The 27,741-nt window shown below is 46.0% G+C and overlaps 1 protein-coding gene across 1 annotated transcript in view; it reads left to right on the top strand.

The window, feature by feature from the left end:
• The window catches only part of LOC122391346, a 262,100-nt gene that overhangs the window by 76,697 nt on the left and 157,662 nt on the right, over positions 1-27,741 (top strand). The window contains exon 3 of the mRNA XM_043385148.1: positions 17,933-18,090. Coding sequence (XP_043241083.1) covers positions 17,933-18,090 — 158 coding nt within the window. The remainder of the gene's footprint in view (positions 1-17,932; positions 18,091-27,741) is intronic.

The following is a 27,741-nucleotide window of genomic DNA, read 5'->3' as shown; positions in this document are numbered from 1 at the left end:
TAGGATGTGGGGCTAGGTATCTGTCCACCTCTTCATTCAAAGAACAACTTGTACAGCGCCTGGTCCCGCCGAAGCTCGGTATCGACCGTGACTTATTCACAACTGGCGGATCCAGGAAGCGGTATTGGACACTGCGGGGGCTTACCTCAAAAAAGTTTCTCGGAATTAATTTAAAAAACTCGGATTTCGATTCCTTGCGCACTGCTGTGCGGTGTGATTAACCAACATTTCCTCAGAAAAGTTGTGAAGTTTTCATTTATTCTCGAAAATCGATTTCGGGCGCTGCCCTGGTTGTTGGGGAAGACATTTGCCCCAAATGCCTTCCCCTGGATCCGACAGTGGCCGTTGCCCCACTCCGAGCTTGACTAAAGTCGTCTTCAAACCTCACCAGAAACCGATGGTAAGGTGAATTTAAATCCAATAACTCATCTCTGTCTGCCCGCCTAAATATACTACACATGGTACAGCACCCGGCCCTGTCGGAGCTATGAGCCGATCGTGATATTTTCGGCTTTCCCCATCCCAAGCTCGATTAGAAACGTTCTCCTTCCCCCACCCGATTGCTGATGTCAATTCAAATTCAATGCCTCATCTCTGTCTGCCCGACCATAACCCATTCATTGCACACCGTTCAGCGCCCGGCCCCGCCAGAAGTATCCTAGCGCGCTGAGCAGTTGCCTCCAGCCGCGTCATCGCGAGGCCCCGCGCGGCCCATAAACGAATACATTGCGCGAATAGCCGTGTCGCCCCCCTGGTTTCTACATCATTTTCTCGTGACATAAATAAAAACAGTGCTTAAAAAGGGTCGAAGTCAAGTTTTATGAAAATAACGACATCTTTTTCGGCCTTTTTTTCTACATCCTCCCCCTAACGTAAAATGAATTTAGCCACACTGAAATTTGGCTGTGTGTCTTGTGTATATTTTGGCATGCAGCCAAGTTACTGTCCCATCCAGCCTGCGTGCCCTGCCGTCTGGTGGCTGTTCGCTGAAGCATAAGTTATCTGAATCACTGCTAGGAAGTTTGAAGTACCTAGGTAGAGAAAATTGTTTGGAAGCATGTAATAAGCAAAATAAATCAAGCACCATATCCAGTGTACCAAGCCACTTGGAACAGCATGGCACTAGCATGCTGTTCCAAGTGGCTATAGGGAGCGACTGGCTGGGAAGGCTATGTTGGTTGCCCTGGAATTGAACCCTGAATGCTGAATCTAAGAAATAATGAAATTACCCCTAAACTAGAAGCATAGGACGTTCCTCTCAACACTTATGTAGGTACTTTATGAATCTGCCACAATGGCGCGGTATCAGGGGCAAAAAGTGGATCCCATTGTCATTAGACCTACCATTCAAGATACGAGTAAATATGTATTTTGATGTGTAAACTAAAAAATTTCATCGATAAAACATGCATATTCATGTCATTTTCTGCTAGATGCGCAAAAAATCCGTTTAGGCCTGACGTCCTAAACGGATATTTCCTATTAATTCATCGGATATTTCCGTTCCGCGTAATCGTCATTTTTGCGCGCCCAAACCAGTTTACATGAGTCGAAACTTGCGCACTTTTCGCTAAACGGAAATATCCGTTCTAAACGTCATTTTCGCTGACTCATGTAAACGGGGTAGCTGGCCGGCTCAGAGGACTGCCGCCCGAGGCGACCGGGTCAGCGGGCGCTGACCTCGCCCGAACCAGACGTCCAGTCTGCTCATGCTCTGGTCTCGAATGGGTCGAGCGCGTGCAGTGATAAACGGCAGTGCAGTGTGCTCAAATACTTTCAAACTTGAACTACGACTACCTACTTCAATGCCACTACTCGTGGTGTCCTGTCATACTCAAGAGAGGATACTGCAGTGACACAAATAATCACAGAGGCCAAACCGACAGACAACTACCCAGGTAAGCCCGGCCTCACAGTGGCATCACTTTTTTCCTTTCCATCATTTTCCGTGTTCGAGTTATTCATTAATTCCTACAGTAAGAGTAGTCCTTTTCCGTTTTCAGCTTAAGCCACTAATAGGCAACCATGGTGAATCAACTCCCGTTCTCAAATTTGTAAACGGACTTTCGGCATGGTTTTTGCTGGAGAGCTTCAGCAGCTAATCTGCAAGCAGTTAGGATTGAGCAAAGCGCAATTATATCAGCTAACGAAGCCAGAGAGAGCAAGAGATAAACCTGATTGACAAGCTTGGGCTCGGCCTAAAAGGGCCATGCACCAGTTGTCAATCAAGTGGTTGCTTGTCATAGACAACAAACCTCACCAATCTAGCTAAAAACTAGCTAAACAATATATCAGGATTATCTACAAAACATTAGTCTACTTTGCACCACTATCTTCGACAAAATTTTGGAATTTGGGGTCCTTCGCCAGACAAATATGCAAAAACTACGGGAAAAGCAGCGCAACTCACTACAATTCATCCCAAAAACATAACATATACAACAAAACAGTATATTGAAGCACACTTTGTGGTCTAACGAAGGTATTATGTCATTTGAACCGCCCAAAAAAGGCGTGTGTGAACGTCAGATCAGTAGGTGGAACTATGGTCATGAGTACCCAAATATAGGAACGTTCCCATTTTTGGGAACGGAGTTCCCAAATATGGGAACGGGCGTTCCCATTTATGGGAACGGAAGGTAATTTTTCGGCCGTTCGCCCACTAAAACTCATTAGTGCATCACGTCTCAAAAAAGTGCACGCTAATTTAAGTATCTACTAAGTCTCTATAAAATTATCTTTAATCTGACCGTTGCACAAGGAAATTGACCGTCGAATGATATTTTTAATGATTTTTTGAAATGACGGAATGGTGAAAACATGGGTTATTCTACATTTAACTTGCAATTTTAAGGAAAATGAAGCGTTTTTACATTTTGAGGTCAAGTATAATAATTTTCGCCTGGTTATGAAGTTTGATACTAGCGACACCAGATGCTGACATATGCAAGCGAACACACGGACAGTCCGGGGGTAATATTGGTGACATTTGGTGTCGGGGCGCACGACCGCATGGAACGTCAGTGATTTTACCGAACTACTGTTGTAAACTCAGTTTCAGTGGTTTAAAATTATTCAGCTGTATTTTATCATCCCAGAAAGACATATTTTATTTGGATGCTAGCTGTTTAGAGTTGTTTTATAAGGAGCGTCATGAGCGTGGTTTTTGTCTTCCGTGTTTCTAAGCGTGATCGTTTTGGGGGAATTTCTCTTATATAGGTCGCTCTGTGTGGCTTATTTCTAATTTTTATGCTGATTCCGATCATTCCTCGTGCCCATCCTACCAGGCCTTTTGCCACTTACACTCATCAAGAAAGGAAAAAACTAGATTTTCATTAGGACTAGGTGTTTTGAGGGTGTAACATATTCAGCGTTCCCATTTTTGGATACTTCCTTGTGCTCGTCAACTATCGGTGATAAACAGACAGGTGCTTGACATGTCTCCACCCTCGGCGCGGACGGTGGATATAGGTATGGAAGACCTTGTTGAACATCGCTGAGCGTTGTGAATTACGTAATCCTGCAGAGGGGGGCGTGCCCGCTGCGAGATCGACGGGAATAAAAGCGCAGAAGACCGGGCGAAACATGCGACGGTCTTGCCGGAAAGGTCATCTGATGATTGTTGCGTTAACAATAATTTGCGGCGTTGGACGTGATGCTTGTTAATGAAAAGAGCCCCTGAAAGGCGTCGGTGAAATCGTTCCCAATTTTGGGTACGCCGTTCCCATAATAAGGAACGCTTGCAGCGCCAGTGTACGAGAGCGTTCCCAAATTTGGGCTCGCGGCCCGGATGATGGACTGCTTTAGAAATAGGGGAACGATTTGAAACTACGATGAGCCTTACAATATCAAACTCTTTCCCAACAATATTGAGACAAATATCAGGCGGTTCACGATCGTTTTATATTTTTTGGACGTCATTTAACGGTTCTTTTTCTTGTTTTAAATAATGCCTACATGGCGTTCCCATATTTGGGTTTATCGTTCCCAAACATGGGAACGAAAATGCGTTCCCGAAAATGGGTACGTTTGACCATAGTTCCGCCTACTGAGATGGCTACAACAGGAGAGACGGCCAGGCACCCGCCGAAAATCAAATTGTGAGACATTTTGAGCCACCGTGCACTCCTTGGGCTTGATATGATGGCCCAAAGACAACCGTTAGCACAGAGTACTACTGCGGTAATATTCTACCAGTGCGAAAACTGGATGCCGTGAACCAAATGGCCACGAACGGGTTTGTTTTGGAAACCAAATCTGTTGGAAGCCAAAGGTTGCGCAATGTTCAGACATGGAGCTTCTCCACTCCAGATGTAAAAAACGCAGCAAAAGTGGCGTAGGCAGAAATTTTTGTTTTGGGGGACCTTATGGCCTGGGATCACTTTGATGTCAAGTTTATCTTATTTGTCTGTTGGGTGATACTGCACAGAGGTAAGGATGGGGTGTGATTTTGCTGCTGTTTGTCAGGTGCAATATGTGTGTCAATGATCACAAAATACTCTGAAGGTTTAAAAAATGCACAGCATGGCCTAACAAAGCACATTACCTAGGTTTTGACAAGCAGCGCAGCGACTGTGGTACAAAGGCCCAGTCCCATGCTCATGTTAGTAGCTGGATCTGCTCCCAGGAAACAAAGGTAAAACACTATTGACAGCTTTAAGATGAAATCTGCAGGAAAACTAAGCCATCTATAAAATCTAACATAAGCTTAAAAGCGCAACAGAGCATTTCTGATTCAGCGTGCAGCACTTCCGCTTTCATCCGCCATCAGCAACTCAGTTCAAAGAATGATACATTACATCACTAAAATTTATTTCAAAACACCTCTGCATAGGGTTTACACAAACAACAGTTCTTTACTAGGCATGGTCGACCTCAGGCCACTCACACTTCAACAAACAGGGTATTAGGGGAAGTTGGGGCAATGCCGGAGTTGGGGCAAAGCCGAAATTCGAGATATTTCGAAAACCGTAAGACATGGATGCCACCTGTCAGTGATGCTCTGAAGCTTAAGTGACTACAATTATCGCATGTTTGTTACGAGTCGTCATTCGGAATACTTCGGCTGTGAGGGCGCCAAGAGCGTTTTCAAGGTACGCGTTCCTTGTACTACATGCGCCTTTGAAGCTGCATTTCTTACTCATTATCCTACCGTTTGTCTGGCCAATTCGGTCAAGTAATCTTCAGCATGTCTTTGCATAAGTGTGCTGCCTATTTGAAATTCATACGGCACGTTGAAAAGTTATGGGCCTGCAAATGAAAGTATGGCTGGCTGGGGTAATGCCGAAAACGTGCAATTACGCACGTTAAAGCACGCTACGTGGACTTTACTGCTGTAGAATAGCAACGCGAATTTTTAGTCACACAAATTACACTTTCAACCGACACAACGGCCTGTTACCTATAAGGAATTATTTACCTGGCATTTTCTTATTATATCACACAATTATAAGTTCCAGTGTGCACCAAGCGTCCTCAAGCTCTTAAAACGCGTGTCAGCTTTGATAAATTCTGGATAAAGTTTGAGATAAAGTGGCAAAACATCAATGTCGGCATTCCCCGTAGATCATTTCTCCCATTTTCGGCTTTCCCCGCAGTCCGGGGCAACGCCGAAAAAGTCACTTCTTTGATATTTTTAGTTTGTGCGCTTAACGGTATGCGAATTCATCAAATGCGCCTGGTATGTTTGAAAGGCAAAAGACTGGCCTCTCGAATGACGCCAACAAGAATAGCTTATGTTGTCTACCTTGCGTGCTACGGGCGGCAGAAAAAAAGTATTCGGCGTTCCCCCAACTTCCCCTATCAATGTTTAACGGCTCAAGGTTAGTTGTCTTGGATGCTCAGAAATAAAAAAGTGACCATTCATTGTCTCTTCCTTAGTTGTCACCATCAATAGATTGTGGACTCCTCAGAGCATGTCTTGATTATGGAGTTGAAACAGCAGTGAGCAAATCATTTATCATTTTGATACTGATACTATGATTAATTTTAGTGAGTTTGAGTTGCACGCTTGAACTTGACACCTGCCATTGATAAGTTCATGGCTCTTGCATTCTTCAGTCACATTTAAGACGGCCTCTTAACTATTTAAATACAAAAATAAAAAATACTTCAAGAATTAGAAGACTATTAGAATTAGTTTGGCATATCAATTTATTTCTCCACCTCGTGGCGCCGGAACGAATGGGCGCTGTTCCAAGAGGAGTTGTTATTTTTCAAGGTTTCAATAAAAACAAGTCGAAAGATACAGAAACTTCGGAAAAGGCGGAAACGTCACAGGTTTTAAGTGCCAATACCAATACATTGTGGCACTTATTTGCACAGATGTCAAAATCAAACACAAATTTCTTTGCGATGAAGTAATTGCTGGAGAAACGGTTATCACGGCTCTGATTTTCAAAGAACGCCCATCAAGATGGCTATCTCAACTCAATTCTAATGTTAAGGTCAAGCTACACGGGACACTTTTTCGGTTTTTGATTTTTCGGTTTTTCGCTTTTTCGGTTCGATTTATCGCTTTTTCGCGTCGGTTTTTCGCTTTTTCGATTTATCGCTTCGTGACTTGAGTTTTTCGAGTTTCGCTGATTTTTGTTTAGTTGGAACGCGCTGTGCAACCGCCAGCTCTTTTTATTTTGTTTGCAACCAATGCAATGCTTTGGTCGCAGTTTTGCCTAGGGGCTTTAGGGGTCTGTTTTGTTGTCTGTTTTAACAGATGGAAATTACTTAAACTAGATCTCGTCTGTTTTGTAGTAGGAAACTGGCTTGACTAAACTTCCAGCAGCTAAGCTACTAACCGGCGCCCCGCTGGGACTCCTGGATTTCCACGCCCTGCTGGAAGGGGGAACACCCCTTCTAACTTGGCTCCTGAGCCACGTAGCGACACGCCGTAGGTGACACTTGAAAGAGCTAAAAAATAAGGAACAAACTGCTTCGGCCATTTTTAGGTCAGGTGTAGGCCAAAGGGCAGGTCACCAAAGGTCATCGAAGGTAAAATGTCGCCAATATCTATAGGTCAAACTTCGACAATTTTCGACAAATCGGTCCATAGCTCAGGAATAGATAGAGCTATAGCGCCGCGGAGAGGCGCAATCAAACGTTCTTTTAACGTTCTTTCGCTAGCATGACCTCAGATTTGACGTAAGGTCCACCGTTTAGCCTGCAGGGGCATAAGCGTCCAAAATATACGATTCTGCAAGAGAATGTCTCACTGTGTGTCCTCCCACTTGGTGCGTATCGCTTGTGATTAACCCCTGTTGGCGGCACTTACAATGATGCTTACGCATCGTCGCTGGTGTGAGTTCGATGTCAGGCATTTTGCAAACTGCCTGAGAAAATAATTTCAGGCAGTTTGCAAAATGCCTGGTGGGCCAGGCAGTTTGCAAACTGCCTAGGCATTTTGCAAAATGCCTGGCCGGTCAGGCATTTTGAAAATTGCCTGGGCATTTTGCAAAATGCCTAGCCAGTCGGGCATTTTGCAAATTGCCTAGGCATTTTGCAAAATGCCCGAGTTTTCACTTTGCCTGTAACATAACAAACACATATATATATATATATATATATATATATATATATATATATATATATATATATATGTTATGAAGACAAAGAAGCAAATGACTCGAAAGATGGGTAGAAGGGAAAATATCCTGAACTCATACTGCATGTGAAGTAGCGTTGATGCGAAAAGGGGTTTTTGCTTCAGATTATTGTGGGTGCAGAATGCACTGTCGGCACCTATTCGATAATTATTGTGGGTGCAGCTGCAGCTGCATCCACTGCACCCATGGTTCCTATACGCTTCTGTGTACTTGTAACCTGAGAGTGTTTAGAATGACGTTCGTTAAAAAACGCCTTTCAATTTTCAGTTTCTAGGCAATGGGGGGGGGGGGGTCGCAAAATTGACGTGGCCTTGGGCTACCGATATCGAAATTATGTGATATACATTTTGTGCATACTGCTACTCTCTTGAATTGCAAGTTCCAAAGCCATCCGTTACCTGGTGTAGCAATGATAAGCATTGGAACATTTTCTGAATTGGTCACACTGACCACCTCACCAGGTTACCTGACCTGGTGACCTGACCTTGAGAGACCTTGGTCCTGAAATTTTCATAGCATGTGTAAAAAAGGTGCTTGATAAGGTGTGACAAAAACAGTGGCGCGAAACGTCACCTTTTTTTAGATATTAGCGGGAACACGATTACTCTCAAATCCGACATTTTTGCGCCCCCATGCAACACGATGCGCTCAAATCCGACAGCGCTATGAATCGACTGTCGGGGCGAAATTGCACATGGAGATTGCGCTGTTTCTGGACATTTGATAAAAACGTGATTTTATCGGAAACCAATGCCAAAGTATACGTGAAAATGGCATAAAACGGGTAAATGAGGTAGGCCGATTGATTATGTATGACTTTGATTCGACAATTAAGTAAGCTTTCTGCAAAATGCGCTGTTTTGTAAATGGCTGCTGAATTGCTCCACAACTCGGCTTTTGGATGTAATTTTGCGCCAAGATCCGACCCTTTCGATTCAGTGCTTAGTGGTCGTGAAAAATTTCATTTGACTTGTATTTCTTTAAAAATGAACGTATAAAGGAATGTTAAAAACAGAAATGTACAGTTTTTTGCACTCTTTAATGTGATGTGCGTTTATAACCAATTGGTTTTATGTAAAATCAATTATTTGCAAGAATAAATTCCGAGGAACGACTTGGCCTTCACGGTCAAGTGAGATCTATAGTAAGTACCTAGGCATTCATCACGAAATCATGACTTTCCAATTTCTTAAAAACTGATCCTAACAAAAATCGAAGTGTTGGAACTTGTTAACTGCAGTGCAAGGATCACGATTATGGTATTTTTATCTTTGGCCGTTCGATATTTTCGCCAATGTCTTTGATTTTAAATATTTCACAAGTCAACGACGAGCGCAATATTTAATCTTTGCGCCAAGGCAGAACACCAGCTTGTCAAGTGCAGGCGCATTGCGCTATTTTTTGACGACTGGCTGGCGGATTTGGGTGCACTGGACATAATGCGCTTCAAATCAACTCCCGATGAAGGGAAAGCTTCAATTTGGCAACACCAGCATATCAATTGCAGGCGCATTGCGCTATTTTTTGACGACTGGCTTGCGGATTTGGGCGCACTGGACATAATGCCAGGGGCGGTCGCAGACTTGGCGTTTGGGGGGCAACTTGGAAAAGGGGCCCCTGCACTGACCTGGGGGACCCGGTGCTAGCTTAAAGGGGCCCACGGGCGTAGTGCATGGGGGCAGAAATCTAGCCATGGCCGGTGAAGCGGGAGGGGGGGGGGGGTAGGGAGCGGCATCCGAGCGGAGGCTCATTGCCAGCTTTGAGGGTGTACCATGTCGAAAAGGTAAGTTCATTTTGAAGCATTGGTGTAATGTCAATAATTCACGCAACTGTGAATTGACTACCGGCTACCGAAAAAAGTAAAACCGGCCTTAGCCATTTTCGAAGATATCATGCTAAAACTTTTGACAGTGGGTCATCGGTATGTGTTCAATCACATGTGTTCCGTTTCTTATTTTTTACTTGAGCACAAATGTAAGTTATGAAGACCATCACAGTAGCAAATGCATCGAAAGATGGATAGTAGTGGGCAAAATATCATTAATTTGTCGTGCTGCATCGAAAGTAGTGTTGATGAGAAAAGGGGTTTTTATTCCAGATTATCGTGGGTGCAGAATACATTGTCTGCACCCACTGGAGAATTATTGATGGTGCAACTTCACCCACTGCACCCGTGGCTCCTACACTAATAGGCCCATGGATAACGCTTCGGCGATACCTATCGCATAGAGGCTGCAATGTGGCCCTTAGAGTACAGTGTCAGACCCCCAGAGGCCGGCGTTGGACCATAGGGTCAGCGAAGGGCCTCAAAGGCCCCAGAGGCTGATGTGGGCCCTCAGAGGCAAGTGCGTGACGCCCAAAGAAAAGTCTTGGGCCCCCATAGAACATAATAGGGCCATCAGTTGCCGGTGTAGAGACCTCATAGGCCAGTTGGGGGCATATAGAGGCCAGTTTTGGGCACCTCAGAGGCTAGTGTGGGGCCTCAGATGTCGGTGTGAGGCCCTTAAAGACCGGTATGGGTCCTCAGAAGCCGGCATCGATCCTTCAGAAGCCAGTACGGGGCCCTCAGAGGCTAATGTGGGTCCTTACAGGCTAGCATGGGCCATTAGAGGTCAGTGTGGGGCCCTAAAAGACCGGCATAGACCGGCGTTGGACCCCAGAGACCAGCGGAGGGCCCTCAAAGACCAAGAGGGGCCCTCAGAGGTCGATCCGGGCTCTTAGTGGCCGACATCGGGTCTTCAGAATCCAGTGCGGGGCCCTCAGAAGTCAGAGGCAATTAAAGGCTAGTCTTGAGACAGAAATGAGGCCACCAGAGCCTGTGTAAGGCCCTCAGCCGCCGGTTGGGCCCCTGAGACCGGTTTAGAGGCCCTCAAAGGCCAGTGGAGGGCCCTCAGAGGTCACCGTGGGTCTTCAGCGGTCAATGTGGGCGCTTGACCGCCACTGAAGGGCCCTCAGAGGTCAGTGTAGGACCCTCAAAGACCGGTATGGGAGCTGTTAACCCGCGCCGGGCCGGTGCTCTGAGATTCCGCGCCGGGCCGCGGGGGGTGTTTGAACACCCCCCCCCTTCTAACTCGGCTCCTGGGCCACGTAGTGACACGCGGTAAGCGGCAATCGAAAGAACGTCAAAAATAAGGACGAAAACACTTCAGTCATTTTTTGGGTCAGGTCAAAGGTCAGGTCACCAGAGGTCACCAAAGGTAAAATGTTGACTATTTCAACATTTTGGAAACTGCCAACGGCTATCTTGGGAACCGATAGAGCTACAGCGCCGCAAAAGAGCGCATTCGATAGCCCTTTTACAGACCTTTCTGAGTTATGTTCTCAGATTTGACCTCAGGTCAACAGTTTAGCCTCCAGAGGGCAAAAACTCCAAAAATAGCCGTTTTTACGAAAATCGGTTTTTCGGCAATAACTTTTGACTCAAAAGAGCTATGACATTACTTTTGCCAGCATCGTGTTCCTCTCGTCGAGACGCGTCGAATGAACTATAATTTGACCTTGAAAGGTCAACTTGAAAATTTGACCTCAGGTCAAGGTCATGACCTGACCGGAAAAGGTCATGTTGCATATCAGTCGATCCGCAACGTCGAGCCGAACACATCTAAGGCGTTTTCAGCGCTCTAGCGCTCCTCTATCAGAAGTTATCATCGAAAAACTGTTAGATTCTGTTCGTGACCTGAGATGACCTCGGGGACACAACGAGGGGTCACAGTTGCCATTTTCTGGTTCAGTGTGTCTATTTTACCTACATCTCGATGTTTGAGAGTGTCTAGAATAGCGTTCGTGCAAAACAGATGCTTTTCAATTTGCTCCCATTGACTTATAATGGAGAGGCCGCAAAATTGACCTGACCTTAGGTCACCGATATCAAAATTCCGAGATATACATTTTATAGATAGTGTTGCTCTAATCAATCGCTGAAAGTTTCAAGGCAATCGTTCAGTCGGTGTAGCTATGACGAGCATTCTTTTTTTCTGAGGTGAGGTCACTTGGCGTGACCTGGTGACCTGACCTAAGGTGACCTGGGTCTGAAATTTTCACAACATGTGCGGAAAAGATGCACAAACAGGTGTGCGAAAAACGGCGGCGCTCCGCGCCGCCGTTTTTGAGATATCTGCGAAAAACCGCAAGGGGGTGTTCAAACACCCCCCTGGCCCGGCGCGGGTTAACCCGCGCCCTGGTGGGGTCTGTTTATAACGCGACTTGGTGGGGGGGGGGGGGCTATTTTTTGCCCCCCCCTCGTATCTCCGAAACTACTGGACGGATCCGCAAAATTCAAACGGCGTTCGAAAGGCCTGTCAAATTTGTCGAAGGAAACCAAATTTTATTGACCTCGGGGTCACCGATGACGTCACAGGTCAGGTCAAAGATGAAATGTTTCACCGTTCACGGGTCTTCTAGGGAATGCGCTATAACACCGAGGAAAACGCATTTTGTCGAGAATCAGCGATAGTGCGTCAGTTGCCTAGTAGATATGTTGCTGTTAGAGGTCACTGGTCATACCAGGTCAGGTCACAGGTCAGGTCACCAAAGGTCACCAAGGGTCACCACATGAACCCAACGTTACTAAGGTTGTGCGATGCATGTTTTATGGCCAGTTTTTCATTTCCAACTCAATGGTGTTGGTTATAAGACCATCAGGTACGGTTTAGGTCACTTTCTGGTGGAGGTCAGGTCAAGGTCAGGTCAAAAAAGGTCAAATTTCAAAGTTGATATTTTTGCATAAAATGGGTATTAATTCGATGCAGCTCGTCACGGGGAGTCTAATGGTGGTCTTTGTTTTGCGCTACGAGGTCTAGAATTGCTGGAAATTGAGTTTGAAAATTTGACGTCATCAATTTTGAACAGTTTTTTCGCTATAACCTGGCCAAAAAAAGAGGTATCGATCTCAAATTTGGTATGTAGATAGAAAGCGGTAGGGACTATCACATATATTCCGTTTTTTTTCGAAATTCAAAAAACTTTTTTGATTTTTCGGCTATTATATTCAAAAATCTATTTTTTGATTTTTGGGGGTCAAAATCCAAAAATTTAAAAAATCTGAGATAGCAGTTTTGTAGCCCTGTCCATTCTACAGCTTTTATGTCTGTATCATTTTTCTGTATTTGCAAAGCTATAGGCTTGACAGCTCTTCCCGCGAAACCCTTTTTTGGGTCGAAAACGGCAGAACATGACGTCACTCTGACGTCATTTCCGGCCAACCTATCATAGCCTTTGGAAAAATTTTTGGTCACAATGTGTAAAATTGATGTCCGGGAGGGTACTGAAAGTTTGGTGACGATCGGCGCAGTGGTTCTGGAGATATATCGAAAAGTCTGGAGGGGGGCAAAAAATAGCCCCCCCCCACCAGGTCGCGGGTTAATAGCTGGCGTAGGTTTCTCGAGCCTCGTGACAATCGAATACGGGCCAGGGCCCCATACGCCCATGGGGGCCCATCAGTTGTTTGGGGGGGGGGCAAATGATATGATGGCCCCCTGATTTGCCTTTGGGAGGGCATGGCCCTGATGCTCCCCCCCCCCCGCCCCCCTGCGACCGCCACTGCACCAATCTGAGGCTGTTGACAAAGCTGACATCTGGCGAGCAGGCTGAAAACCAAAACTTTAGTCCAGACAGAGCGCGCCCTTGAAAAGTGCGCCTAGAGCGGTCAAAAGGTGTCGTCTGCCGGCGCAATCGTTGAATTTAGAGTGCGCTCACGTCACGTATAATGGCTGAATGCCAAATCGTTTCCAGACAAAAATATTTGATCTTTTGAGTTGTTTCTTGTTAGACATGAGCTTTAGAATATTTATAGAGGTTGTGTCAAAGCGGTGAATGACAAAAACGGTTCTAAGCACCTTAAAAGCCTTTGTAGATTCAGTAATTTTTAAGCGCACCATGTTGTGTATCGGCGCAGTGAAAAGTCACGTGACCCGACTTGGTCACGTGACTGCGCTTAAAACCGAAATCGTGATCATGGGAGAAAATCTGCAGGTGGTGTTCTAACACCGCTCCCCTAGCAGTGCGCGGCTATGAAGCATGATGAACAGGTATTACAAAAGATCATAAGATGAAATAAATACGTGCATATACCTTGCATAATGCCCGCTATTCAATCCTTTCACGTGGAAAATATGAGCATATCGACACTGAAATACTATTGAGCGATTACATTCCTTCCTTTCCATTAGGAGTACCGAAATATGAATCGTTGGAAACATGCATCAGTATCACCACATCGTCACGTGCTGAAGCCGAAAAACAGATTGTCGATCCAAACTTTTGGGTTGGACGAGTCGCTTCGCTTTTTCACTATATATGGCCTTGGCTTTTTCGCTTTTTCGATTTTTAGAGTCGCTTTTTCGCTTTTTAGAGTCGTTTTTTCGTTTTTTTCGCGTCGCTTTTTCGAGTTGCTGATTTCGTTTTTTCGGTTTCGCTGCCGTGGAGCTACACCAATGTTATCAAGTGAAGCTGATCGTTTACTGAAGCCGAAAAAGCGAAAAAACGAAACGAAAAACCGAAAAAGTGTGCCGTGGAGCCTGTACTTTAAGGTGGGACAGTCCCTTTAAAGTGCCGTCTGTAGATGAAGCATCCGCCCAGATAATGTCACGTGCTACGCCGATTTTGTCGTTTGCAATAAAGCCTGTTTGTCGAATCTGGCCTAATTTTCATAAAAACTAACAAACTTTGACCATTGATTAATAATCATCCAGTTACTTACTGTGCATGTCCGTGCGGCCCCTAGGAAAAAAGTTTTAAAGAGCATATTATTACATGGCTCCTGTGTTAATTTGGCATGAGATATTTTTTACTATTGCCCGGCATCAGGTTACTGACCTTTCAGTGTCAGGCTACTGACCTTTCTGAAGGTGAGAAGCGGTTGCCATGTCAACGGTCAATAGTAAGTTGCTCGCGCAGTGGTGTTTGAACAAAAATTCAAATGTCGTAATTTTATCGTCGTTTTCTCAGACTGTTCAGTTTGATTTCGTGATTGGCTAGTCAAGTCATCTAGAACTGGGCCGTCATTTGAACATGTCCGTTCAAATGCCCCGATTTAATTTGTTGGAGCCGCATGAATTGGATGAGCTATTTTCATCGCGCAGGGCTCAGGGCACTAAAAAGGTGATTAAATCAGCAGAAGACGTCTTCATTGAGTTCTTACAAGTAAAAGGCATATCTGTTGAAAGCTGCATGCACAGCAACGATGTCCTGGACAACGCTGTGAAGGAGTTCTTCATTACTGTAAAACGCAAGGACGGCGAACGCTACAAATCGAAGAGTCTCCACACTCTCAAGTACGGCGTGAAACAGAAAACAGAAACAGAAAACAGAAAACAACTAAGTGTGTGCCGTAGACATGTGACGTGGCTATGATTGTATATCCAATACATTCAATTGTACCATGATATTTGTGTTTGGATATTTTTTTATTACGGGATGAATGAGTAGGTACTACAGGGTGGAAAGTAATTACGCGAACATACTTTTTCGTCTTCTAGTAATGAAAAAAACGGCGGTGACATAAACAATATATGTTTTACTTTATCCTTATCTAGTTGCGATGCATTGACATAGGCGTTCCGGCATGATTTACATCAGCATGTGAAGATCTGTTGGCCAAAGCTCAGCCCACACCTTATGGAGCTGTCCAGTGAGGTAATCGGTGTTGGTGGCTCCTTGCAGCTTTTAGACGGTCTCCTGAGGAGTCATCTGGAGATTTTTAATCGAATTGAGGCCCAGGCGTTTCCCAGATCAGCTTTTGTATGTCCTGAAGAAAAACAGGTTCTCACAGCACCAGTATTGCGTTTTGTTGGCCGTGAAAGTAAGGATTTCACCAATCACGAAGAGCAGTTTCTTTGCGTCAGGCACAAAAGTGCGCTCAGTCATTTTGCCCCTTTCGTTGCACGGTGGATTAGACAGAGACACTCGTCTTGGAGGATGTTCCACCGGTTGTATACTTTATTTTTAGTGACCTTTTTTAGCGCTACACGCAATTCTGACACCACCCGGGGGCTCGTGACCCACTGATGTGTTCCTTTGCCGGATGTTTGAAGGTTGGGACGGACGGGACATAGGACGCAACAGCAGCCCTCAGAGCAGTTGTTCTGCAGGTTTGACGGATGAAACAGTTTCACAGATGTCTCACCCAACCACAAATCCAGCTGCCTGTCCTCCTCTGTCCATCTTTGATTGTCTTTGAAAAGCTTCAATTAACAATTCTGCTGTTAATTCGTGAATTTTGGTCATCCCGAGGGTTTGTACGACTTAATTTTCGAATTTTTGCGTATTAATGTGCGAATCGTGATATCTTAGATCGGGTACCCGGCCAGAGTAAGCTATTTTGCCAGTTTTCGGGTCGACTGGCGTCGTTTTGTCGCCGACATGGTGACCACCCGCCCGGCGGCAGAATTCGCCGAGGGGTTGCTGCCGCGGACGGCTTTGCTTTTTAAGTCCTCTCAAGTGTTATTATGTTAAAAAAACGTATAATTGTGCAATGCTGGTGCTGAGACCACTACGAATCCCTTCTCCGCCAATCCAGCGAAAATAATCATAAACGCTTTCCCTGACAGCTCCAAATTGAGCTCTTTGCCCATTTCGGTCTTGTGCAGCGTATGGTGTCTGCACCATTTTAAGTCGAGAGGTGTTTAAGACCTTCCAGGTCATTGTTCAAAGTTGGGTCACTTTTGGTAGATGAGGCGACAACAAACACGACCAATTATGTTCCATGACAGCCCGTACTCATAATAATGCTCCACTGACGGTCAAAATTGTAAGAAAATACATGTTCGCGTAATTACTTTCCACCCTGTAAGTAAAGATTCCGAGAGTTGGCCATGTAATAAAACGAATACTGCATGGGGGAGCGGGCAATAGCAAAAATATTGCCCTCTGTAACGTCACTGTCGCCCTCGGGTGAAGACCTCCACAAGTGCTATTGCCCTCGGCTTCGCCTCGGGCAATAGCACTTGTTTCGGTCTTCACCCTCGGGCGACAGTGACGTCACATCGGGCAATATTTTTTGCTATTGCCCGCTCCCCCATGCAGTATTCGTATACTGTTGGCCATTACACTCTTCTTTAACCTCCAGATAAGTCACACTTCGTGGCCAAAAACTTGCGCCAAACCTCGTCTCAGCTCTTCATGTATGTCTACCAACACACATCTGGAGGTTATTCGTAATTCTTTAAGATTCTTGGCTTACTTTTCGGGCTCCCAAGTCAGAACTACGCATATAAGAGACTGGTATAACTTGAACCTTCTGACTGTGTGAATTCAGTCTTAATAAAGGCCTTTTATCACCGGAGGAATGCACCGTGCCATGACGTCACATATGTCACAACTGTCACACAACAAAATGTCACACATACAGGGTGTTCCAAAAAAAAGTGAGCCCCAAACTTATATTGCTTTTATCTCCGAAACCGTATGTCCTACGATAATGAGAGACCCCTTGTTGGAAAGAACGGTCAATTTCGGTTCTAGTAGGCTACCTAGTGTGGTTCTGAATGATCACGTATTACACCGAGAACGACCAGAACAAAATGTGTTGCGAGATCGAGTGATACTTGGCGACGGCGGTATGCCCCGCCTAACTATTATTGCTTTTATCTCCAAAACCGTATGTCTTACGATAATGAAAGACCCCTTGTTGGAAAGAACGGTCAATTTCGGTTCTAGTAGGCTACCTAGTGTGGCTCTGAATGATTACGTATTACACCGAGAACGACCAGAACAAAATGTGTTGCGAGATCGGGTGAAACACGGCGACGGCGGTAAACGTGTATTGCTGACGGCAACGCACGACCGATATTGGAGTGGTCAAAATACTGGTTGAACTAGGTCATCCATTCAGTCTTCATTTTTTATTATAAAAGTTCACGCGCGAAGAATGAATAAAAGCACGTGAACTGAAATATGCATTATGCAGTCAGATGTGAAGAAATTTTAACCATATCCGTTACCCCTAAATATTTCACTAGGAATTTGGTATTGAATTGTGCTTTTCACAATGCTGGTCGTGTTGTGCAAGCTATGTAACAGAATTACGACCTATCTGGATGGAATTCGATTGCTCTTTCTAATGAGCGGCTTTCCAAAGCTGTAGGATACACGGTTGCGGAGATACAGTCGATCTTAGTTAGGGGGCTCACTTTTTTGGAACACCCTGTATATCACAACTGTGTGCACTATTTCTATATCTTGCCGTAAAAAGGTGTAGAAAACCGCAGCGCACAGCGACGCGAATCTTGGGGTAGCTTATGATATGGGTGTTTTCACCAAAAATGTGCAATTATTTATCACTCCAAAATTGTACGTTAAATTGATGTGATTGGTTGGGCGTGGCCTGTGTCGGACAGAGCGGTGTGCTGGTGCTACGTCCGTGGCGCGCCGGAGCCGCGGCCGCCTCCCGGCTCGTCTCCCCGGAGCTGCTGGTCTCCGAGGGCGGCGCCATCGAGATCACCTACTGGCTGTGGTATAACGACGCTCCGAACCAGGTCACCTTTCTACTTTACAGGTCAGATCACGGCACTGGCTGAGCCGTACTTACAGTCGTTTTAGTAAGAATACCCAGAGTAGTGATGTCAGTTTCAGAAATTCTGGAAACCGATACAAAACCGATACCGAACAGAACCACTGAGAGTATACCGAAACCAAATTGATTTGGGAAAATAGGGGAAAATGCCGACTGGAAATCGAAGTAAGTAATTCCTTGAATATCCTCTTAAAAATGTTCCTAACCCGGCGGGGGAGGGGGCTTTACTTTTTGATGATATCGTCGCAACGCAAAGAGATAGAGAAAAATAGCTTTGCACACACATTTCTGAAAAGCTTGCCGAGTTTGTGTCCAAACGTTTTCAAAAATTCAGAAATATCATTTTCAGAAATTCTGGAAACCGACACTAAATCGATACCAACCAGCACCACTGAGAGCATACCGAAACCGAACCGAATTAGGGAAATAAGGGAAAATACCGACTCGAAACTAAATTAACCCGCGCCCTGCTGGGGGAGGGGGTTGAACACCCCTCTTGTGGTTTTTTTCGCGAATATCTGATAAACGGCGTTTTTGGTACACCTTATCATACATCCTTTCTATATGAATTGTGAAAATTTCAGATTCAGGTCACTTAACCCTCGCCCGCACATCGGGGGTGATTGCCCCCCCCCCCCCAGGTAGTCTTTCTGCTCTCCACTCATGGGCGGCGCCACCGCGGGGGACGGGGGGGACAGGTCCCCCGCTATCGAAAGTTAGGGGGGTACAGTACCCCCCTATCGGCGAGACCCGTTCAATAGTCGATAATAATGCATTGTAGAGTTATCCGTCACATTTAATGCATCGTTGGTTAATCAAGGCAGGTTCTGAATAAAGATTGCTGTTGGGATGTATCGCAGGGGGTCCTGCCATCTGCAAAAGGTGTGGAGCTGCAGTGGCGGGTCCAGGGGGGCATTTGCCCAAAATGGGCATTTGCCCCCCCCCCACAAACGGAATAATTTTAACATTACGCCTATGGACGAGGCATGGAAAGAATCGATAAATTGTTATGGTTTGCCCTCTCCCCCCCCCCCCCCCACAAAAAACCTCTGAGCTGGATCCGCCTCTGTGGAGCTGTGATGCCTGTAGTTATAAGGTGATCGGCAGGGCCTCGGGGATCGTGCTCCCCTTTTGGGGCGCCAGGCAGGGTTATTACCTCCCCACCCCACTGCCAGACCCCATTGCCGACAAAACCAGGTTTACTGAAATTCCATAGATTTCGTTACTTTATGGGTATTTTCCATTCCTAATTAGTCAAATTCAAGCATGGCAGTTCTACCACAGGAACCATTTGAAATCTATGCCATTTAACCCCAGCACTTGTGGGGAGAAGTGTTGACCCAGATCACCAGTTGACCCAGTTGGATAGATCACAGGTAGGACCAAAAAAAGCACGCAGTAGCCCAAGACCTTATAATTGGGTAGCATCGGCTCCCTCTCGTCAAGGGGTTCGATAGCACTCGTTTTTTATCTGGAAAACTAAGTTCGGTCGGCGGCCGAACGGCTGGGGGTCTAATCGAGCCCCCCTCCCCTTCTTACGTCAGCGGCTGTGAAAATGCCATTACCAGCTGTTGAAACATGGCAGTTGCTTTTGCACGAAAGGGTTTTAGGTACGTGATACGTGAAAGGTTCTACATGAAAATTGAGATACACTAGCTTATTAAATTGTGCTCACTGTGGTGCGCTCGGTTTTACCTTGACTAGTCTTTGAATTCTGGGGTGAAACAGACCAGTCAACTGTCAAGAAACCTGTTCCATAAGGAGAGCCACTAATGCTAAAGAGATGAGGATGAGGTTTCCAGAGACCTTCATTACCTCCCAAAGGGGGTGCCCCGCCATTTGCCAATCCCTGCTGTAGTTGTTACGATTGGAGGGTGAATATGAGAACGATACAGGTCGTGCCAGCTCGATCATGACGAACACAATGGTGCCGACATCACAGCTCTACTGCCATTTTTGACGAAGTTAATCAACAAGGACCGGAATCCTACCCTGGGGCATTTCACCTGCGGATGTCGCCGGACCTGAGACCCTTTCACTCATTTTTTTTTCAACGGTGCATGCGCTCGTTTTTCCCGCGAAGCTCTTGGTAAGTAAAATCCATCAGAAAGTGTGATCAAATAACGGCTGGTGACCTTCCATGACCTAGCATGACCTTTTGAGTGACCACCGATGACATGACCACTGACGGCTAGCCATTAGCTGCACCCTGCCCGTTGCATATGGATTACACTGTAAACCAAATCTACAAGTTGGCTCCTTGTTACAAGTTTGGTTCCAATTCGCATAGGCGTCACCTTGTCGATACCTTGTCGATTCACCAACCCCAGGCTTGTTGGCCACCAAACTAACAGTTTGTCTACAAGTTTGGTTCCAATTCGCATAGGCGTCACCTTGTCGATACCTTGTCGATTCACCAGCCCCAGGCTTGTTGGCCAACAAACTAACAGTTTGTCTACAAGTTTGGTTCCAATTCGCATAGGCGTCACCTTGTTGAGTACTAGTCTGGGCCTTGTTGACCTACCAACTTCTGGATAGGCATAGTCGTTTCCTTGTCGGTTCACCAATCCCTGGTTTGTTGATGAACAAGCCTAGCCTTTGACTGGGCATTGCTAGCTTACAAATTGTCAACAAGTAAGTGTACTAACACTCTGTTCGAACTTGCTCTTCCTTACAATCGCTTTGTTTGCGTTGATACTTGATAACCTTAAGAACTTACGATTCGCGTTCGTTTTCAATTGCCACGATACTGATTCAGGAAATATTTTCTATACGGAGTCACGGACAGGTTATTTTTGGCTGGAAGTGGTGCACAAAACCATGACTGGCATCAGTTATTGCTCATGCTCAAAGGCTTGCGCTGACAAGAAACGAAATACTGATGGGTTATATCAATGAATGCATACACCTCATCCATTCGGAAGTTTCTGGAATCATTAGTATTTATTACGGTCACGTAATTAATACTATTGACTGGAGACAATTCCGAGTGCATATTTCCGAATGGATGTGGTAAATGCATGAGGTAGGTATACCCAGTAGGTAAACCTATCGTGCACCGTCAGCATATAAGTCTTTGAAGCAAGAACTGCTGCGTATGTGGAAGAACATGGTTTTGTGCACCGCATTAAGCCAGAAGTATAACATGCCCGTATGACGAATATTTCCTGAACATTAAGCATAACAATCATGGCAGTTGCACGATCACGCAGATAATTCGAATAAATCATGATCGCCAACCAGATTAGCTTTTACAACCCATATATGTCCATCAGTTAAGTTAAAAATACAAAGAGTTGGATTAAAGACAAATAAATGTATTTATATATAAAAAACACCGACCGCAAAACATCTGCTCACATGTGCATGCACAGGCCTGGTCCACTTACATTGCGCGCGCAGGGGAAGGGAGGCGTCTCGACCGCGGGTATAGGCACGATTAGTGCGTCCCGCAGGCCAGAGGGGGCCTCACTCACAGCACGAACACCACAGATCACAGATTTCACTTTTTACTGCACAAATGCTGGAACAGCCCTCGTCGCTGCTCCAGGCTGCACGGCGGCCGCGCGACAACTGCTGGTTCGAAACCGCCGCGCCGGGGCCCGCTAACGGCTGACGGCGACCGCTGATTGGTCCGCCAAGTCTGACGTCATGGGCGCAGCTGACCATGTGTATGCTGACCAGCTGACCAGTACAAGTTAGGCGCCGGTTAAATAACCATGCGGCAACAAGTTTCCAAAACTGGTTCAGAAACAAACGTTGAAACAAATGTAGAGTTGGTCTGGATACTGAGAAGTTGGTGTGCATAGTAACTATTGACTGGTAGTTGTCACCTGACAAGCAATGCACCAGACAACGGCTTGTTTAAAAAGTATCAGTTGGTAAACATACCAAGAGATGATTGGTTATATTACACAAGACTTGTCAATTTGGTTTACAGTGTAGGTGGTGATGTCATGATTCTGAAATTATATTGCAGTTTTGGCGCACTTGTCAGAGCAGAAGACATTCCCACTTTTCCTCCATGACTATATGATGGTGAAGCCATGAAGCTGACCAGACGTAAGATCGAATCGAAAATTTGAAAGTACGAAACGTAAGAATAGTTGACACTGCTACTCATACCTAAGCAATTCGCAGCTTGTAGGAAACCAGCTTTGAGTTGGCAAGACTGCAAATTTTGATTAAGAGGCAATGATGCTTGAAAAGGTGATCGATCTTAGGTGTCCTAGGATAAGTTTGGAAACAGGATGCACCATTCGATGTGTTTTGGGCTTTGCCAAGTTTCGCGGCGTTACGTGACTCGTTTTTTTTTTTTTTGCATACACGATTAGTAGGTATCTACTTTTGGGATTTTCGGTCAGGCAAGTCCCCGTCCCCCCCTATCGAAAACCCGTGGCGTCGCCCCTGTCTCCACTGGCAACATTTTTAGAGCTAGAATCTTGATTTTTCGTATAGCTGCTCCTTTATCCTTTCTTGATGTCCACTGATAATTTCAAGTTTCTGTGGTTTTTGGTTTCGGAGATATGACCTTGTTTTTCAGGTCATGTCATGACCCAAATGACCAATTCTCAACATCTTGCGTTGGCTATGGGCCTTGTGAGCTTTTGACACCCTGATTTCGGCCTTTTTTGCCAGTCTTACCTCCCACCTATCATGGAACATGTTGTTCGACGATGTACAGATGTCAAGGTCCGGGTCAAGGTCAACCTAGGTCATCTAAAATAATTGCGTTTTAGGCAAGCTGAAACTGCTGAATTAACTTTTCGTGAAGTTTTTTGACTGTATTTTTGTAAAAGCTTCTCAGATCATGATTTCATGTAAAACGATCGGTGCACACTGCACACTTCAGTATACACACAGCAGACACACACAGACATACAAACACATATCATTGACCTTGACCTAACTTGACCTGAAATGACCTCAGCAGCAAAAACCTGGACGGGTAGTGTGACAAAGAGGTTCTAGCTGGCTTGGCACCAGAAAACGGCATCGTCATCGGTATATGATAAGCAGCGCACTTGATATCAAACGGTGACCCAAAACAGCAACATTTTTTAGTTTGGCCTGACCTGGAAGGTTAATGACTGAACTGAGAAGGTAAAACTGGGTATCACTGGATTCGTCTTTTCCCAAAGAATCTTTTTGGTCTTTACCGCGAAGCTCTATCTGCAACAGGAACGAAATGGCGCGGGGTGGCACCCCCCCCCCGCCATGTGCGCTCTAGGATGGGAAAATGACATGTGCAGGCGAAGCAAGTTTAAGCCTAAAATCAGTTTGCAATCATGTCCAGCCTGCAGTGTTTGTCAGAAAGGTTTTAAACTTGGTGGATTGCATGATGTTATGGGCGCCTATAATTTGTTTATCTCGAATTTTTTATATCCGTGACCTAAGGTCAGGCCAGTGGCGTGACCTTACCATTATAAGTCAATGGAGAAAAATAAAAATGCCTCTAGATCCGTGTGTACGCGTAAGAACAGTCCAAATATTTCAGAATCACAATGATTTGGACCACATGTGACGACCGAGGCGTCTTTTTTTTTTGCTGATAGCCTCTAGAAGGGTCATCCGAGGTCATCTGAGGCTACAAAAGGTCTTTAGTTGAGTGATAGGTACTGACCTAGACGTGAATATGACTAGGACTCAAGTACTGCAGGCCAGGGTTGCTGAGCTGGAACAGCTTTTGTCAAAGTGTCTTGTAGAGGGGAAAGGGTAGATGGAGTTGAAATAGGAACTTGTGGGGATGCTAGTTATAGTGGCTCGTGACCAGGAAGTGGTCCTGAGAAAGTGAGCAAAGGGGAGAGCAATGTCATGAGCAGCAGCAGTGGGGAAGTTCAGGTAGTTAGTAAGATGCATGAGAAAAAAGGAGCGATCTTGTAGCTGTGAAAACTTCAAAAGTACAGGTAGCTCTGGAAGGAGTGACTGGAAACACATAGGAGGGTGTCTGTTTTGGCAACTCAACACCACTGCACTGTCTCGGTAAATACAGAGGAAAGGGATGATGGATTTTGGGTGTTGGTAGGTACAGTCGTGTACAGGCTGATGGTCCCCTTACCCCTACTCGTTATCCACCGGGTTCCTATGGCTCAGCATTGGCAGCAGCCGCCTTGTGCCGGTAGGCTGTGCCGCATGACCCGAGAGTGAAGCGGCACAGTCTACTAGAGCACTTCATGGGCCAGATAAATCCGTTATCCACGGATAAATCCGCGGACCGGATAGGATTGGATTCTAAATTTGTTAAAAAAGAACGGATATGGGCGGACCAGATTTGGGAATTGAAGGTTGAACCCGGATCAAAACGGATCAAAATTTTAACATTCAACATTGAAGTTAAAACATTCTTAGATGAAAAACCACGCATATTGGGGGACTGTCAGCTCCGAATGGAATGAGAATTATTATGAAACAAGTCACTAAAGTTTCTGGAGTCACTGAAGTTTGCACTTTGCGTGTGGGTGAGTAAAGACTGGGATGTGGATAGTGGGCATGGGGCGGTATTACAATTATGTAATATCTGTTGGGCACTTGTAACTCACTAACTACCACCATACATGCATTTGATGACCTGAACTTCCCTATCTTCTTACTTCTTAGAGAAATTGTGTATTACTATTGAAGGATGATACCTAGTTTACCAATGTGGTGATTTTCATGTGGTTTTAGGTTTATAAGCATGGTTTTTGGAACCATGATGGTCTGTGAGATGTATGGCTGTCTGGTCCCTTAGATTGAATTTGTTAGTCCAGTTTTGGGTGAAACCAGTTATTGGTGAAACGGATTATTACGGATATTTTTTGGAAGTTTGGCTGCAATACGGGCCATGGGTGGGCCGGATTCTGATATTCAAAGAAAGGCGGATAATGGGCGGATCTGGATATGACTTGCCGGATATGGGCCGGGCCGGATCCTAAAAAGCCTATCCGTGAAGTGCTACAGTCTACCCACGCCGTTTGACATCGGCTCGGGTCGCCGGGTGGAGCGCTTCGTAGACCAGCTGTCGCGTCAGACCAGCGCGGGGGAGGGGCTCGTCTCGGTGGTTGGCGTGGGCTGGCGAGTGGTGTGGGGCGTGTTGGTGGACCATGGGGGCTGGGCGGGTGGGTGTGGTCACTTGCTGCATTGCACATTTTGCGTCGCTTTACAATTGCATGCATGTTTTTGCTAAGCACAATGCACGGAAGACCCAGCGAATATAATTAACTTGTGCATTGTGCAAAACGTGTGCAAATTTGGCACAGTATCGAGGCAACCATAGGTCTTGTGCCACATATATGCATGGTATTTAGGCAATACGCTTATGAAAATGGTAGATTGATTGGATTGATCCTGGATGTCAATTCGTATGCTAAATGTCGACATGTATTAAATGAACTAATGAATGAATCAATCAATCAATCGACAATCGACATGTAGATATAAAACCGTATAAGTGGCTCGCAACCACTAAAATCAAACCAGAGCCTAACTCGGAAAAGTAGCCGGAGCCCAGATGAGGCTCGAACCGGGACTCCACGTTGAAAGTTTTGCCAATGATCCATCATCATTCCACCAAGCTAGAGCGACCGGCACCCGAAACCACAAAAACATTCATTGACTTTGCTGCCGACCTCCCGGCCCCGCCGCCCGCCCGGCCAGACTTTGCCCCGGCCGTGGCCACCATCCGGTGTAGCTCAGCGTAGGAGTGCTAGACTGTAAAACTGACCGGTAGTGAGAGGCCCGGTTCAAGACGCTTCGCGTGCTGGATGTTTATTTCTGTGTCCGAGGCTATGCGATTAGTCCACTTTTCAGAAAGATTGTTTGGTGACAGGTCTGTTTTCTTTCTTTGCTGCAATTCATGAGGAGACCGTATGGACCCTTACCTGTCCTTCCGCACCCCACTTGGGAGATGAGTGTTTGAACTCCCCTGGGTTTTGTGAATATCTCTAGCGAATTTTTGGAGGGTGGATTACGATCGGTTCTATGCGACAAGTGACCACACACACCCAGCCCCAGGTCCGCTCACTCCCTCCCCACATCACCCCCGCCCCACACCACACTCCAGCCCGCCTCATCCACCGAGCCGAGCCAAATAGACAGGCCTGACCCTTACTCCCCCCTCCCCTCCCCCCCCCCCAGCCGGTGTAACGCAGCGTCCGGTCAAATCGTTCTACCAGGCGACCCGAGCCGGTGTCATACAGTGTGGGTAGGCTGTGCCGCTTCACTCTCGGGTCATGCGGCACAGCCTACCGGTACCAGGCGGCTGCTGCCAATGCTGAGCCATAGCCCGCGCACCGACGGGGGTCTGCGCCAACTTAGTACCGACGGGGGGGGGGGGCGGATGACCGCCCCCCCCCTGAGATCTCGAGAACGAAGCAAGATAGCGACAAGCGGTAAACGGCATCGGATACGCACGGTCAAGATCTACAATTTTTACAAAGGTCATTTTCAGGTCAGGTCAAAGATGACGTCACAGGGGTCGAAAAAGTCAAAATGGCGGCGCTGAATATGGAGAGAGTTTTTCTCGAATAACTTTCGAATTAGTCAAGATAGGAACAAACTAAGGGCATCATCGTGATCCTCTCGTCAATCCGCATCGAATGATATATATGTTGACCTCGAAAGGTCAAGGTCAAAGGTTGACCTCAGGTCACGTGACCTCGAGGTCATCATGTATATCATTCGATGCGTCTTGACGAGCTGAACACAATGAGACCATCCACGCGTCTGTATCTTGTTCCTGTACGGAGTTATTGGCCAAAAACCTTTGGTGACCTTTGATGACGTCACATGACCTCACAGCTGCCCAACAGCAAAACAGACCTCAAGGTAGTGAAGGTTGATCGTATATGAAGTCATGTATGGTATATGGGGCCATTCCGACCCGTTTTAGTGGTAAAAACAGGGAGTTGATTTTTCCCCCATTGACTTATAATGGGGAGGTCGCGAAATTGACCTGACCTTAGGTCACCGATATCAAAATTCCGAGATATACAAACTGTAGCTACTAATGACCTAATAACATCCTGCGACTTTCAAAGGCCTCCGACATCTACTGTAGCTCTGGCACGGTGACAAAGTTGCAAAAAAGTGACTTGAGGTTGGGTCATTCAAAGTGACCTGGTGACCTGACCTTGAAAGGTAGGAGGTTCAAACTTGCACACCATGTGTAAAATTGATAAGGGAATAGTCATACCAAATTTCGCGGCGCTACGCGCCGCGGTTTTCCCGCTATTCGCGAAAAACCTCAGGGGGGGGGCGGATATCCGCCCCCCCCCGTCGGTGCGCGGGATAGGAACCCGGTGGATAAAGAGTGGCGGACCATCAACCTGTACACGACTGTACTAGGTAGTATGGTAGGATCTGGAGGAGAAGGACTGTAGGAAACCAGAGACTGGGGGAGTGGAAAACGGTGTTATTAGACGGAACGGTACTGGGTGGTATGATTTGACACATGTTTATTTCTATTTGTCTTTTACTATTAACCCGCGCCCCGCTGGGGGGGGGGCAGAATCTGCCCCCCTCCCGTTTTTCGCCAATAACTTCTAAACGCGTTACGCCAGCGACGTCAAACTTTCAGTACCTTATCATACATCAATTTGACACGTTCCCTGAAAATTTGAGCGAAATCCGTCGGAAAATTTTTGAGAAATTGAC

This window comes from Amphibalanus amphitrite, unplaced genomic scaffold (assembly GCF_019059575.1).
Source record: "Amphibalanus amphitrite isolate SeventyFive unplaced genomic scaffold, NRLGWU_Aamphi_draft 000433F_arrow, whole genome shotgun sequence".
Classification (NCBI taxonomy): Eukaryota; Metazoa; Arthropoda; class Thecostraca; order Balanomorpha; family Balanidae; genus Amphibalanus; species Amphibalanus amphitrite.
This window is presented reverse-complemented; position numbering and strand designations above follow the sequence as displayed.